Below are 14,933 nucleotides of genomic sequence, written 5' to 3'. Positions count from 1 at the left end.
TTCTTTTCTCAATCCATAGTGCATTTCTCCTAGTTCAGATCTTTAGTATAACCCATTAACCTGCACACAGCCAAACTTTACCATGCCTTTTGTCCTTTGTTTTGGTGAACATCTCATTTAAAGTCCTATTTTCTGCATCATCTCTTATTTTCGCAGATACTGCTTTATTTTCCTTTCTTCTCTTTTCTAGCCACATTCTCACAACTTTCTTTTCCCACAGCACATCAAACCCTTTGTATTTACCTCCTAAATTGTAGCATTTTTTTATCTCCTTGATATGTGGCAAGTATAGGTTTGCACATGTGTGTTATTCATCTACTTATCTCCTGTGCTAGCCATGCTTATTACAAAGTAATTAATGAGTGAGGATTTGATATATCTGCATAGGTAGGAGATTGGGCTCCCAAGTATAAGAATTGTGAATGCACTCTGACTGGAAATAGGGTGATTTTGTCTGTTTTTAGATTGTGATTCTTGATACCCAGAGGGGCATGAGTGTATTTTTATGCCCTGCACCAACCTTGCCTTCTAGACTCTCTCAATCAGTTAACTGTAAGTTTATGTCTTTGTTGTTAATTTTTCATAGGACTGAGCTTTTGTAACTCACTGGTTGACCTTAACTTGAAGGATATGCTTTCTGAGGATTCTACCTAGAGCATTGCTGTAGATTGCTATAAAGCGTAGTATAGATTTTTCAGACTTCAATTAGTGCTGAAATCACAATTAAACGGTTAGAAACTTTATGGTAATTTGGAAGTAATTTTACCTAAATCTGAAGATAAAAACTTAGTTGGGCTTGTATTTTATATTTCTTTTTAAAATTTTATTTTTCAGTATTTCACTTTTAGCATGTTTATAAAAGTATAGGTCTCTAACTATTGGAAATAAAAATTGGTCCTCACCAAGTACTGATCTAGAATCTTACAGTTGGACTCTTCCTCTGTACCAGTGTTACTCAAAATGTGGTCCTGCCATGACAGCCTGTGAATTGTTACCTGTCTACACCCAGATAAGGAGCTTGCACAGGATGTAAATCATTTAAGCTCACTGTTTTAGGACTTTTTTTTTTGAGGGAGGAGGGGAAAGCAAGACTTCCTCAATGAAAAAATTAACATGCTGCTTTATATTCCAGCATAAGCTCCTTACACATTTCTTTGCAAACCCATACTTTGGAAAACACTTCTCTAGATAATATTGGAAATACTACCTCTACCTATTCATCTATTCTTTTTCTGACTGGTGGATTTGAATTTGTAATGAGGTGTGTTACTAATAGAAGTAATCTCAACTGTGCATTAATGCCTCTTCATCAAACTGGGGTAGTTGGGAAAGCCTTTTTAAAGCCATCTCGGAGAGTACTTGTAGAAATTCATTCCAGGGGACTCTTGTGAGCTTCAGAATGAACTGCCACTTCAGCAGTATGTCTTCCCTGCCTTTCAGAATTTATTCAGAGCAATGAAAAATTCCTGTCAATTTTCTGGTTAAGAACCAGCTGGAGCTTTCTTTGCAGAATGAAGTGAAAAGCAGACTCTCTTAAGGCGGTGAAATGCACACAAATCACCAGGAGAACTTGTTAAAATTCAGATTCTGATTCAGTGGGTCTGGGTTGGGACTTGAGATACTACATTTCTAACAAACTCCTAGATGTTGCTGATGCTATTTGGTCAATGAATCGAAGGAATAGTAAGAATTTAATTCATAGTGACAACTCTTGTTAGCTCCAGTGATCTCCTGAAGATTGACAAGAAACCAGTAAATCAGAATGTCAGTTCATATTAGGTTGAGTTTTGCTTTCTTTCAAATTAAATCACTAAATGGCAGCTAGGTAAGTAGAAGCAGGGGTAGGGGGTGGTTATTTGAAATTGTTTAAGAAAATGTCTTCTTAAGCATAATTTGTTTGGATTTTAGATATATGTAAATATAACAAACATTTTTTTGTTTAATAGATGAGAACACAGACATCGCTGAAAACCTCTATCAGAAGGTTAAAATTCTTTGCTGGGTTATGACAGGGCCCCAAAATCTAGAGAAAAAGGCTAAACATGTCAAAGCTACATGGGCCCAACGCTGTAATAAAGTGTTGTTTATGAGTTCAGAAGAAAATAAAGACTTCCCTGCTGTGGGATTAAAAACCAGAGAAGGCAGAGACCAGCTATACTGGAAAACAATTAAAGCTTTTCATTATGTTCATGATCACTATTTAGAAGATGCTGATTGGTTTTTGAAAGCAGACGATGATACATACGTTATACTAGACAATTTGAGATGGCTTCTCTCAAAACACAACCCTGAAGAACCCATTTACTTTGGGAGAAGGTTTAAGCCCTATGTAAAGCAGGGCTACATGAGTGGAGGAGCAGGATATGTACTGAGCAAAGAAGCCTTGAAGAGATTTGTTGATGCATTTAAAACAGAGAAATGTACTCATAGTTCCTCCATTGAAGACTTAGCACTGGGGAGATGCATGGAAATTATAAATGTAGAAGCGGGAGATTCCAGAGATACCACTGGAAAAGAAACTTTTCATCCTTTTGTACCAGAACACCACTTAATCAAGGGTTATCTACCTAGAACATTTTGGTACTGGAATTATAACTATTATCCTCCTGTAGAGGTAAGTTTAGAAATGTTATTACAACATAAATACTCAACTGACTTTTGCTTACTTAAAAAAAAGTAGCTAATATGTGTATGTTTCTTTAGCATTGCTATCTCCTTTAGTCTTTTTACATAGAATAACAGTCTAACAAAGTAAATGAGAATGAGAGTGTCAGCAATAATCAGTCATTCAACAAATATTGGTACTTACTACATTCCAGGCACTAAGACTATAGCAATAAATGTGGCCAATCTTCATTTTTCATGGACCTTACATTCTAGATGAGGAGATCTACAATAAATAGAAAGACTATCAATTTATAATATGATTCTAGGTTGTGGTAACTGCCCTGAAAGAAAAAAGCTGGGTAAGGGGATATAGCGTGACTCAGAGTAGAGTTGGATACTCTAGTTTGAGTGATTAAGGAACAACACATCAAAAGACTTTGAGGTTCAAAAAGACCTAGGTTCAAGTCCTGCTCTCCTACTTAATAGTTGAATGACCTTGGATGGGCAGAATTTGGTTAACTTCCTAGCATCAGTTTCCTTATCTGTAAAATGGACGTGATTTACCTGTCTCATCCAGTTGTCCTTATGGTGTAATACAGTGCTTGTCACACACTAAGCATCTAAGCCTTAGCTGTTGTTTGACACCTTAACTTACATTCCTGAAAACTTTATCTAAAGTGCATTATTTTATTAAATTTATCAGAAGTACAAATGTTTGAGAAGAGTATAATGCCTTGTACCCACAAGCCAGCTTTACCAAATATTAATCTTGTGCTATATTTGCTTTAGATTTTTTAAAATAAAAAGGTATAGATACAGCTGAGGCCTCTGTATCCTTTCCCATCCAGTTTTCCTACCTCCTCCTTCAGATAACCACTGTCATGAATTTAATATTTATTATTGCCATGCTTGTTTTTATATTTTCTACATGTTTATGTATCCACAAATAAGATATAGTATTGTTTTGCAGATTTTTAAATAAATAGAATTGTACCATATGTATACTTGTACATTTGCCCTTTTCACACAACAGTAAAATTACCAATTAATCTATGTATCTGCTTATTTATTAATTTCAACTGCTGTGTAATAATCTGATCCAGTGATTTTCAACCAGTGTGCTGCAAGATTTTTTAAAACATGCAATACCTGATTATTTTAGTAAGGGGCACTGACCCCTTTTCCTTTAAATTGTCAAATAAAAAAATGATAACATCCAACATAATAGCCATCCAGTGTGCATGAATCAAAATTATAACTATTTTTTGTCAGGTCTGCAAAAAATGTATTTTCTGGTATGCTGCAGAATTTTAGTAGTTTATGTGTGCCATGACATGAAAAAGGTTGAAAAGTACAGATACAATATATGAATGTACTATAATTTGTCCATTCGCCTGGTGATAAAAGGTTGCTGCCAGTTTTGCTGTTATGAGCATTGCAGCAGTGAATGAAGGAGACCAGGAATCATTAAACCCAGCTTTTAATCTCAGTTCTGTTATTATTGGGTTGGCTAAAAGTTCGTTTGTTTTTTTCTGTAAGATGGCTCTAGTAGCGCTTAGTTTTTAACTATATTCTAAACAATTGTGTTAGATTGTATTGTGACAGTTGTCATATCAGCATACATTTAAAAAAATGATCAAAATTGGTGAATTTTTTGTGCAGCCACTTTAACATTGAAGATGGAAGAAAAAACAACATTTTTGGCATATTATGCTATATTATTTCAAGAAAGGTAAAAACAGCTGAAAGGCAAAAAAAGATGTGTGCAGTGTATTGAGAGGGTTCTGTGACTGATCAAACGTGTCAAAAGTGGTTTGCGAAGGTTTCTGCTGGAGATTTCTCACTGGACAGTGCTCCACAGTCAGTAGACCAGTTGAAGTTGATAGTGATCAAATCAAGACATTGAGAACAATCAACATACCACATGGGAGATAGCTGGTATACTCAAAATAACCAAATCAATAAAGTTGTTGGTGAAAATTTAAAATGTCTTTTATTTTATGGAAAAAACCTTACAGACTTTTTGGCTAACCCAATAATTAATAATGCCTTTAGGCAAGTTACTGGGACTTTGCCTTCTTTCCCTCTGGCCCTGAGATACAAGTAAGTACTTTGTGCTATCATTCCCTTCTTCACAAGTCAACACTTTCAAATCATCACGTAGTTCTCAACCAGGGTTTTTTTTGTTTTCACCCAGAGGACATTTAGCAAATCTGGAGACATTTTGGTTGTTAACCAGGAGGTTCCATCTGGCATCTAGGGGTAGAAACCCACAAGATTATAACTCACTGAATGCTAAACATTCCACAACACACAGCACAACCCCCAACAACAAAGAATTATAGTATCTGGCCCAAAATGTCAGTGTCACTGATGTTAAGAATCCCTGACCTAGAACATCTGACCCAAGCTTTAGATGATCAACTTTAAAGGAAACTGAAACCATTACTACTTCTATCACCCACCAGAGCAGTGTGTTCTTGGTACTTACACAGACATGATACCTAATCCTTACAGTAACTCTGCATTTAATAGACAAAACTGAGGCTCAGGAAATTAAAGTGACTTGCTTCTCCTAATAAGGAGTTAAGTGTTACTGCAAACCACTTTGATTCTAAAAGCTGTTATTTTCGTCCTGAGCTTTCCTGTATGATTAGTGGGGTATCTACCCCAAAAGGGTGGGGATAGGAGGATATGTTAAAATAAGTATTCTGTTGGGATAAAATTCCACTTTCCTAAATACACTTTTTAAAGTTCAGTTGTATGTAATGAGTCTGTTTGAAACCTTATACTAGCATTTTATTTCTATCGTAGATGCAAAATTTTTAGACTGTGAAACAGATGCATTCCCAAGCCTGTGTTTTTGTTTTGTTTTAATGAGGTGCTACTTTGGGTGTTTTTTGGATACAAACTTTTCTTACTGTATTCTGACTATCCAAGGTTACCTGGCTGCTTGTCTTCTTAATTTTGCATCCCTTTGCATACAAAAAATATACCCAAACTCAAAAACATAATAAATGATGTAATAAATACACCTAAAGGCGTACAACTTCACCAAAATTATCTGATATTGGGTACACATACAATAAGATCAGAGGGGTATCATAATTGTTCATTGTTTTGTAATCAGTAAAATATCCTCCTTTTCCTTTAAGAGAACTGCCCACAATTCCCACCAACATGTAGATGGGAATTCCCACCAACCTAACAATATGCTTTATATGAACAAAATAAATATTTCTGTAGTGCATCTTTTATTTAAATTGTAGTAGTTTTTAACATGTATGGCAAAATTTATGTTTTTCCTGTAAAAATTTATTCAGTTGTATTAAAGGTTATAAAGTAGACTTGGGGATACCAAAACTGACCCAACTTTCTAATGTTGTCTTTTCTCTCTTACCAGATTTCTGTTATTACTCATCCATCATTTAATAAATTTTCCCCGAGTTACTGTTTTTACAGCCATCCTAAATTTCATACATACATTCTCTGTGGTAATCACTAAAAATAAAAGTGTAGAAAATTTTTTGGAGTCAGAGTAAGATATTCTAGTTCAGGGGTCCCCAACCTCTGGCCTGTGGACCTATACGGGGCCACACAGCAGAAGGTGAGCTTGAATGTAATGTGTTTGAATCATCCTGAAACCATCCCCCTACCTCAGTCCATGGAAATGTACTGTATTCCCCAAAACTGGTTCCTGGTGCCAGAAAGGTTGGGGACCGCTATTCTAGTTGTCAAAGAGTTACATTCTTAAGTTGGTTGTTCAGAACTTTTCATACTTCTCATATTGCCTGCTCACTTCCCTGTAAGTGAGTCTGTTCCCTGGAAAAAGGCTTTTCACCAGAGAATTTGCATTCATGACACAATAGATTTAAAATAGATGTGTATGTATTTACTATATATAAATATATATGCTTATGTATGTGAAATTGCTTTTTTCATAGGTCAGAAATAATCAATTGAGACTTAATTCTCTTAGTTCTTCAGTTTTATTTAGACTAATTCATCTGAAATTTACTGGCACCTGGTTAGGTAGAGAGTTCCTGAATTTTTAAAATTGTTAACTAATTACTCCAATGCCATTTTTTAAAAAGATTTTATTTTTAGAGAGGGAAGGGAGGGAGAAAGAGAAAAACATCAATGTGTGGTTGCTGGGGGCTGTGGCCTGCAACCCAGGCATGTACCCTGACTGGGTTAACCTTGTAGCTTTACAGCATATTTAAGTTATTAATCTAAGAGTGTGTATTTCTCTTTTAAATTGTTCTGGCAGCTCGTATGTCATTTCCTTATATATAAAGTTATTAATTTAGGGTAGTAGACATCTTTACTCAGGAGTTTTTAAGTTTCCTTTTAGGTCCCCTAGTGAAGTTTTACAGTTTTCTTCAGAACTTTATTTCTTCTTAAGTATTTTCCTAGATGTTTACTATTTTTGTTACTGTTCCACTTAGGCTGTTTCTTAAAACTTCTTAATTGGTATATATCAAAACTTTTGGTTTTTTAAAGCATCTTTGAAATCTGGCTGTGTTCTTGGCTTCTTAATTTCAGGTGATTTTTCACTCGACTCTTCTTGAGTTTTTGAGGTAACCATAACAATATGCAAACTATTTTATTTTTGATAATTATAGCTGTTTTATTATCTTTTATTGCTTATAATGCTTAATAATAACAGTATTCTGGCCATCCATAAGAAAATAATAATGCAATAGGGTGTAACAATACAGTAAACCCTATAAAAATATTATTACAATTTCAGAGTCAAAATTGCTTCCACAGAGGATCAGCAATTTAAAATTAACTACTATTATTCAGGGTTTTTTTAGTTTACTATGTATTGGCTAGTATAGTAGCCATTAAGCACATTAACATTTGAGCACTTGAAATGTGGCAGGTCTACACTGAACTGTGCTGTAAGTGTAAAATTCACACCTGATCTCATGGCTTTAGCACAACTAACAAGAATGATTTCATTAATAATTTTTAAAGTATTAGTTACATACTGAAAAAGTAACAATATGGATTTATTCAGCTAAATAAAATGCCTTCAAATTAATTTTACTTATTTGTACTTTTTAAATGTGGCTACTAGAAAATGTTAAACTACATTATGTGATTTATTATTAGGTGATTTATTTATTTTTTAAAAGATTTTATTCATTTACTTTTAGAGAGAGGGGAAGGGAGGGAGAAAGAGAGAGAGAGAAACATCAATGTGTGGTTACCTCTCTCAAACCCCCAATGGGAACCTGGCCTGCAACCCAAGAATATGCCCTGACTGGGAATCAAACCGGCAACCCTTTGATCACAACCCACACTCAATCCACTGAGCTACACCAGCCAGGGATAAACTACATTATGTGATTTATATATACCTATCGGACAGAGCTGATTTAGATAATCACAAGTTGACTTATATCACAAGTATGACATATATGTTTATATGTGTGATATATATGTTTATATGACTTATAAACATATAAGTCATACTTGTGATTTTCATATATTTGTATTGCATTCCCTAAAGACATAAAAAGTAGATACTAGGTAATTTTTCAGTGCCTACATAGTTGTCCAAGATCTCACAAACAATGTTTGTTTCAAAGGAAAAGTTGAGAATCAGGCCAGAGAAAATATAATGAGCAATTTCTCGATAATTTTTACTGCATTGTAAGCTACATACTTCCAAATATGAATTATTAAATGTTCAATTTAATAGGTCAATATCAGTCTTCTCCGGGAACTTGTCAAACTTTCTCCCTGGGTCCTTGCAAAGGCATATAGAATCTGAATTTTGTTGGACTCACCTGGATGAAACAGTCTCCAGATATCAGTTCTGACCCTAAAAATGACCTTGTGACTGTTTAACTCTGTGACCAGTTTTTTTGTTTGTTTTCTTTATTTTCATGCTTTTTCATTCTTATTTGTTGTATTTTTTGTCTTGTTTTAAACTTGTTCTCATACCAGCTGTATTAAGAATGTATGAGAATTCCATAAGTGAACAATGGTTTAACCGTCACTGGAATGTTATTATTTTAGCAATAATAGCTCACATATTGAGCATTTATGATATATAAAGCTTAGTCCCAGGCATTTTACACACATTATCTCCTTTAACCATCTTTTGCAGATAGGGAAATTGAAGCTTATAGAGATTTAATAACTTGCCCAGTGGCATACACTAATAGGCAAAATCTGAATTCAATCCTAGGTTTGATTCAGAACTTTCCTAAATACTATACTGTTTGGGTTAATGTGCAGATAAAGTATTAGGTTGCAGATACATTATGGGCAAAGCTTTCTAGTCATTGAATGCTCCAACGGTATTTTTCTGAGGCTGAGCCCAGCAAAAATTTACAGTGAGAAAATTATGAAAAAAAAAGCGAAATTTGAAGAAGTAGAGCTTTATCCTTCGTATATCTATTCCTTTCACTTAAACTCTCAAGATGTTTTCCTGCTAAAACACTATAGAGTATGAGAGAATATTATTTCAGTTAGAAATACTTATGTGTAGTTTCAAATTATTAGGAACTCTATAAATTCCTTTCTTCCACATGTCTAATAAATTAGGTGCCTCTTTAAATAAACCTTGCCAGCTTTAATTACTGGATTCTGTTAAAATTAGTGTTTCTTTTATCACTATGTGCATATTGTATTTTAACAATGTACTGCTTATTAATAATGCCTGTTTCCACTACTTTTTTAGGGGCCTGGTTGCTGTTCTGATCTTGCAGTTTCTTTTCACTATGTTGATCCTACAACTATGTATGAATTAGAATACCTCGTTTATCATCTACGCCCATATGGATATTTATACAGATATCAACCTGCCTTACCTGAGAATATACTAAAGGAAAGAAGTCGAGCATACAAAAATGAAGATACAAAAGTAAAATTGGGAAACCTTGAAAGAAAACATGAATGAACAGAGGTAAAATGTCTAGCATTGCACTGAAGAACTTCTGCATTTCTTTTATAGAACACTGGACTCCCAGTGAAGAATTCTAAGTGAACATTCCTTATTAGAAATCTTTCATATGAATTGACTGTCAACTGAAGCTTTAATGAGCTGTGAGGTCTGTTAAAGTGTGTTTTTGATACAGTAATATATATATATATATATATATATATGAAAAACTTGTGATTTTATAATGTTGGCCAGGCAAGGGGACTAGAAAAGAGATTTTATTGCCTATTCCTGACCACATGTATTATTTTCAGCGGGAAGCTAAAACAGTAAAATTTGTTAAAACATCACTGCACCATATTAGTAACACACACATGATGTTAAACAGATCTGCCTTAAAATTTTAGAAGGAAGTGTTGTTTTTGGTGGTGTTTGTAAACTCAAGACATGAGTTTATGTTTGCAATGTAGTATAAAGGAACCAAACTCCCTGCTGCCCCTCCCCCCCCATACACACACCAGTGTGCAGTTTTGGCTAATCAAAACTTTGCTGTGACTTTAAAATTGGCAGTATTTCTTTCAGAAGTAGGTAGAATAAGAATGCACTTATCTTAAATGTGCATTAATAAAATCACATTTTGAAATGATCATAGTCCTTGACTGTAATATATACATACTTGGTTTTAATTACTAGTTAACCTTATACAGGCATACCTCATTTTATTGTGCTTTGCTTTATTGCACTTCATAGATTTAGTTTTCAAACCGAATTGAAGGCAAGATTTCCTCCATAAGCAAAAAGATCAGGACTCACTTTATTGTGAGGCTTGCTTTATTGAGGTGGTCTGGAACAGAACCCACAATATCCCTTAGGTATGCCTACACTGAGTCCCTGCTGTCTCTTCTAAGTATGTTCAACCGTTCTTAGATACTATTTTCAGCTAGCATTTGGTAAACATGGATTTTTAGTATTTTGTTCCCATTTTACCCATTGTTAATTATGGGTAACTAATAGTTACTGTAATGCTTTGGGGGGAATGCTTTTCTTATGTCAGTGCCACTCTCAGGAATTACTAAGCGACATTTTTAATTGATTATTTAAAACTCTTTCCAATTATATAACTATAGTTCCTTTTATTCTTGCCCTGTTGTGAGACACTTGTTTGTACCTTTCATAATTTGTTTAAAGCAGTTTTGAATTTATTTTTAGAATCTGAGGTGGTTATTAATTACACTGGCAAAATAATTTAAATGTAGGATTTTACCCAGAGTTAATTAAAAACATTAGAAAACGCAAAGTTCTTAAACAAGCTGAAGTATGTCAGATATTAAAAGACCAAATACTTAATTTGTGAATAGCATCTGAATTTTGATTGCTGGCTTACATACACAGGGTGGGACAGAAGTAGATTTACAGTTGTTCATATGGAAAATAATACAATAATTAATAAAGAATAACAAGAATGAATACTATTTTGCGTACTTACAACTGTAAACCTACTTTTGCAGCACCCTCTATTTTGGGATGATTGTTTTGCTAATGCATAGATAATTTCAATTGAGTAGAATACCCATTTGAGACTGCCATCAAAAAACACATACATGAATGTTTTGTTCTAATTATAGTGACTATCTAAAGAGCTTCTGGAAGGAAAAATTCTTTTCATTTTTGTTACCTTTAACAATATTACCTGAGTGTATCATAACAATATTTTACAGACTTTCTGTAATACTATGTTACATGTTACAGATGGTTTACATTTCTCTTATGTTTATCATTATGCTAATTTTACATGGCTGTCATACCATTGACCCTGATGCTTAACTAAGTAGTTTATTGTGCCAAACATGTCAAAACCGTGACCTCTTTGATGGTGTATTTGAGAGGATGTTCATATTAGCGGCCAGTTATGGATACTCTGCCCATGTTGTAGAAACTTGACACCAATTTTTACCTATTAAATTGTTTTTCATGGTGTTCATGGTGGTTTCACCTGCCAAAATTTCAAGGCATTCATTCTATTCTTTGAGCAGCTCTTCACCTTGGTGTGCATATGAATTTGAGTCCATATTTGCTATTGTACTTTTCTGTGCTACTTCAAGTATAAATGGTTTATCATAAACATCCAAAAGCATTAGAATTTACTCACAGGAAATTAGCATGTGAAAAATCCTGGGGTCCAGAGTCAGACTGCCTGGGTTTAAATTCTTGCTTCATCACTTACTAGTCTTGTAACCTTGAGCATTTTACTTAATCTCTCAGTGCCTCAATTTCTTCATCTGTAAATTAGCAACAATAATATTACCTACCTCACAAGAATTTTATGAGGATTAAACAAGTGAATATATTTATGGCTTTTAGAATACTGTCTGGCCCAGAGGATGGAGCAATAAGTTTAAGGTTTTATGGTTAACTTGGAGTGTAAATATTTGTTTCAAACGAATGAAAAATCTACTTTAATGGAATCAGATATTGAAGGAACTATTTTGTACATTTCTTATCAGTAATTACTAGCTTTTATCTGATGCGTACTATATGCCAAGTACTGTGCTTAGAAACTCTGTGTACATTAGTGTTAAATCCTCACAAATTGGGTGTTACTTCCATAATATAGATGAGAAAACAGAGGTTCAGAATTAAAGTAACTTTTCCACTGTCACAAAGCTAATAATTAGATTTCTACTCAAAGCCAGTATGTTCTTTGTAACCATTGCAGCTCAAAGGTTAGTCATTTAGCATTATTTCCATTTTTACTTACTGACATGTGACATCTTTTACTCATTGGCCAGTAATAGTAAAATTAGCCAGATTGCCATAATGCTTCTCAAATTGTGGTTTTTATAGTCTCGCCTGGGAGCTTGTTAAAACTCAAATTTTACACCAAGCCCAGAAATTCTGAATCTAGCATGGGGCCCAACACTAGTCATTCTTCCAAGCTACCCTTGGGCTGTGGTTCTCAAAGTGTGGTGTAAACCAGTTTCTGGGCCATTTGGGAACTGCTTGGAGATCTTATCTCTCCTGGGCCCTATCTCAGACCTACTGAATCAGAAACTAGGACTGGAGGCTAGCAGTTATGGTTAAACAAGCCCTCCAGGTGAGGCTCATTCATTCTAGTTTGAGAACCTTTTTACACTAAGATCTAAGTGATTCTGATGTAAATGATCCTTCAAACATGCTAAGAATCACGGCATAAGTAAGGTATCTTTCAAAGATTTAGATAGAGCATGTTTTAAATAGTGTAGTCCAAGATTACACTGTATTAAATGTGAAAGACTTTAAAGATGATTTAAAGGGTCAGTGCATCATTTATTTTGACAAATTTTTTTTAACTTTTTTAGAGTGGCTAATATCAGGACCTACAGAGTAAAATCTGTAATTCTTTGAATTCACATTGGGGCAGGAACAGTTCATTAAGTAAGTGCATATTACTTCATTAAAAGCATATGTAAATGAATGTCATTAAAAATGTCCACAGTTAATAAAAATTTTTAAATAGATAGAAAAATATTTTGTTATATGCAGAATGTTTTTTTACTAATTCATACTATCAAAATTGCATCACTTTCAAGAATCAGTTGACTGTCCTATGTAACCTAATAAAAGAAATTCAAGTATTTGATGGACCACATAAAACTAGATTCATGATGATACTGACTTACCTTTTAAATTAAGATCTCTGCTATTTAGTGATTTTAATGTAGTGTCAAAACATATGGCTTTTACTATTTTATGTTCTCCATAATGATATACTTGTATTTTCAGTTGGAAAGTTCATAGATGATATAAAAGATTGTTGTCCCTGAGTTAAATTATTTGTTTTCAAATACCTTAAATTTCAGAGGAGTTTTGTTCTGTGAGATTTGAAAATAAATCACTGACCAGTTGTTAATACTTTTTTGAAGTATGGTAATAGGATTTGGGCATTAAATTTGCCAATTATTTTCATAATTTTTTAGTATTAATTTTTTACTTCCTTGAGTCTATAAAACTATATTTATCTAATTGAGGCTTGAAAAATCCCTCACTTGATTAATTAGATCAAGTCTGTCCTTTTATTCTCCATTCAAATTTTCTGTTTATTTCGAGTACTATGTCTTTGACAGTTTCTGCTTCTTTGTATTTATTGCCCTCTTTAAATTTCCTTTTAACTAATTTCCATTTTCTAACTACTCTTAGTGCTACCTTCACAAGGTTAATTTGGCTGTCATTAGTGATTAGCATTTGTATCACTTAACTGATAATTTTATATAGCTATAACTTTGTTTCCCTGAGTTTAGAAGTAAAAACATCTGTCTTAAGAATAATGCCTGCTGGCTTTCAGGATACTTACCCTCCTTAAAAGTCTACAACTTTAAACTTATTTTAGATATGAAATTATTAAACAAAGCAAAGTTATTTGGATTCTACCACCGCCCCCTTAGTTTTCTCAAAATCAAACAAAAAAACTCATTTGCCTGATGTCTCTGTGTTTTTAGAGTAGGACTGACAGAAATAAACAATAAATCTGGGGGACAACCTGTGGTTTAATTTATGCTAAATGTAACTATTGATTTAAAAATTACTTATTTCAGTTGAAATACAAACTTTAGTAAAGATTAGAACAAGAAATTTCACAAATTCTCTAAAGAGGAACCAACCTAAAACTAGTGTTCTGTTTTAACTCCTTTTCTCTCTCTAATTTTCAGCTTATATTTGTTAAGTTTAAATAACTTTTCAGAGCCCTGCAAATTAATAAAGTATATTACAGGGAAACTAATCTTACTGCTAAGCAGTGTGCTATATTACACAGTGAATGTTTGTGTTTTGGAGTTTAAAAATTATGTAAGGTAATAGTATCATGAATGGTTTAAAAATGTCTGGTGACACTTATTTTAAGTGATCACCAATAAGTCAGAAAAATGTATTTTTTAAATATGTTTTTTTAAAGTGCCTTTTGAACATTTTTAGACAATGGATTTAAACAATTGCATAAAATAAATCACCGTGTTTAAAGCTGCTTTATCTGATTATTTTTAACTTATGTAAAAGTTACTGGAGAAACATTGTCTTTACGGGTATTTTGGGGGTTATTTTACCAAAAATAATAATTTAAATTGTTCTGCCAAAGTTATTCACTTTGAATTGGCGTAAGTAATTTTACTGTAATATATATATATATTTTTTTTTAAAGCAACAAAATATTCTACCTCAGATCTTGAATAATGTACCTTAAAAAAATTATAAATACCTACTCTGTAGTCTAGATGCGTTTGTGTGGGTGTGTGTGTGTAGAAAGAGGGAGAGAGAAAGATTGCTTTCCTATTTCTTGCTATATTTTGATCTGTCTTATATACTGAGAAAATAATTTATTCAACTAAGTATATATTCAAATAATTGTGCCTGGCATCTACTAGAAATACAGTGGTGAGCAAGACACACAGGATTC

General features: G+C 33.4%; 1 protein-coding gene across 3 annotated transcripts in view; it reads left to right on the top strand.

Moving 5' to 3' along the window:
• The window catches only part of C1GALT1 (core 1 synthase, glycoprotein-N-acetylgalactosamine 3-beta-galactosyltransferase 1), a 31,023-nt gene extending 16,523 nt beyond the window's left edge, over positions 1-14,500 (top strand). For 2 of the 3 annotated variants that reach the window (XM_028525356.2, XM_036010316.1), the window contains exons 3-4: positions 1,947-2,614; positions 9,308-14,500. In XM_028525356.2, coding sequence (XP_028381157.1) covers positions 1,947-2,614; positions 9,308-9,526 — 887 coding nt within the window. In that variant the 3' untranslated portion in view covers positions 9,527-14,500. Of the gene's footprint in view, positions 1-1,946; positions 2,615-5,421; positions 5,950-9,307 lie in introns of those variants that run through there. The other variant, XM_036010317.1, reaches the window with a different exon arrangement.
• Positions 14,501-14,933: the final 433 nt, after the last annotated feature.

This window comes from Phyllostomus discolor, chromosome 10 (assembly GCF_004126475.2).
Source record: "Phyllostomus discolor isolate MPI-MPIP mPhyDis1 chromosome 10, mPhyDis1.pri.v3, whole genome shotgun sequence".
In the NCBI taxonomy this organism is placed as follows: Eukaryota; Metazoa; Chordata; class Mammalia; order Chiroptera; family Phyllostomidae; genus Phyllostomus; species Phyllostomus discolor.
The sequence above is the reverse complement of the archived record's forward strand: the minus strand, read 5'-3'. Positions and strand labels throughout refer to the sequence as shown.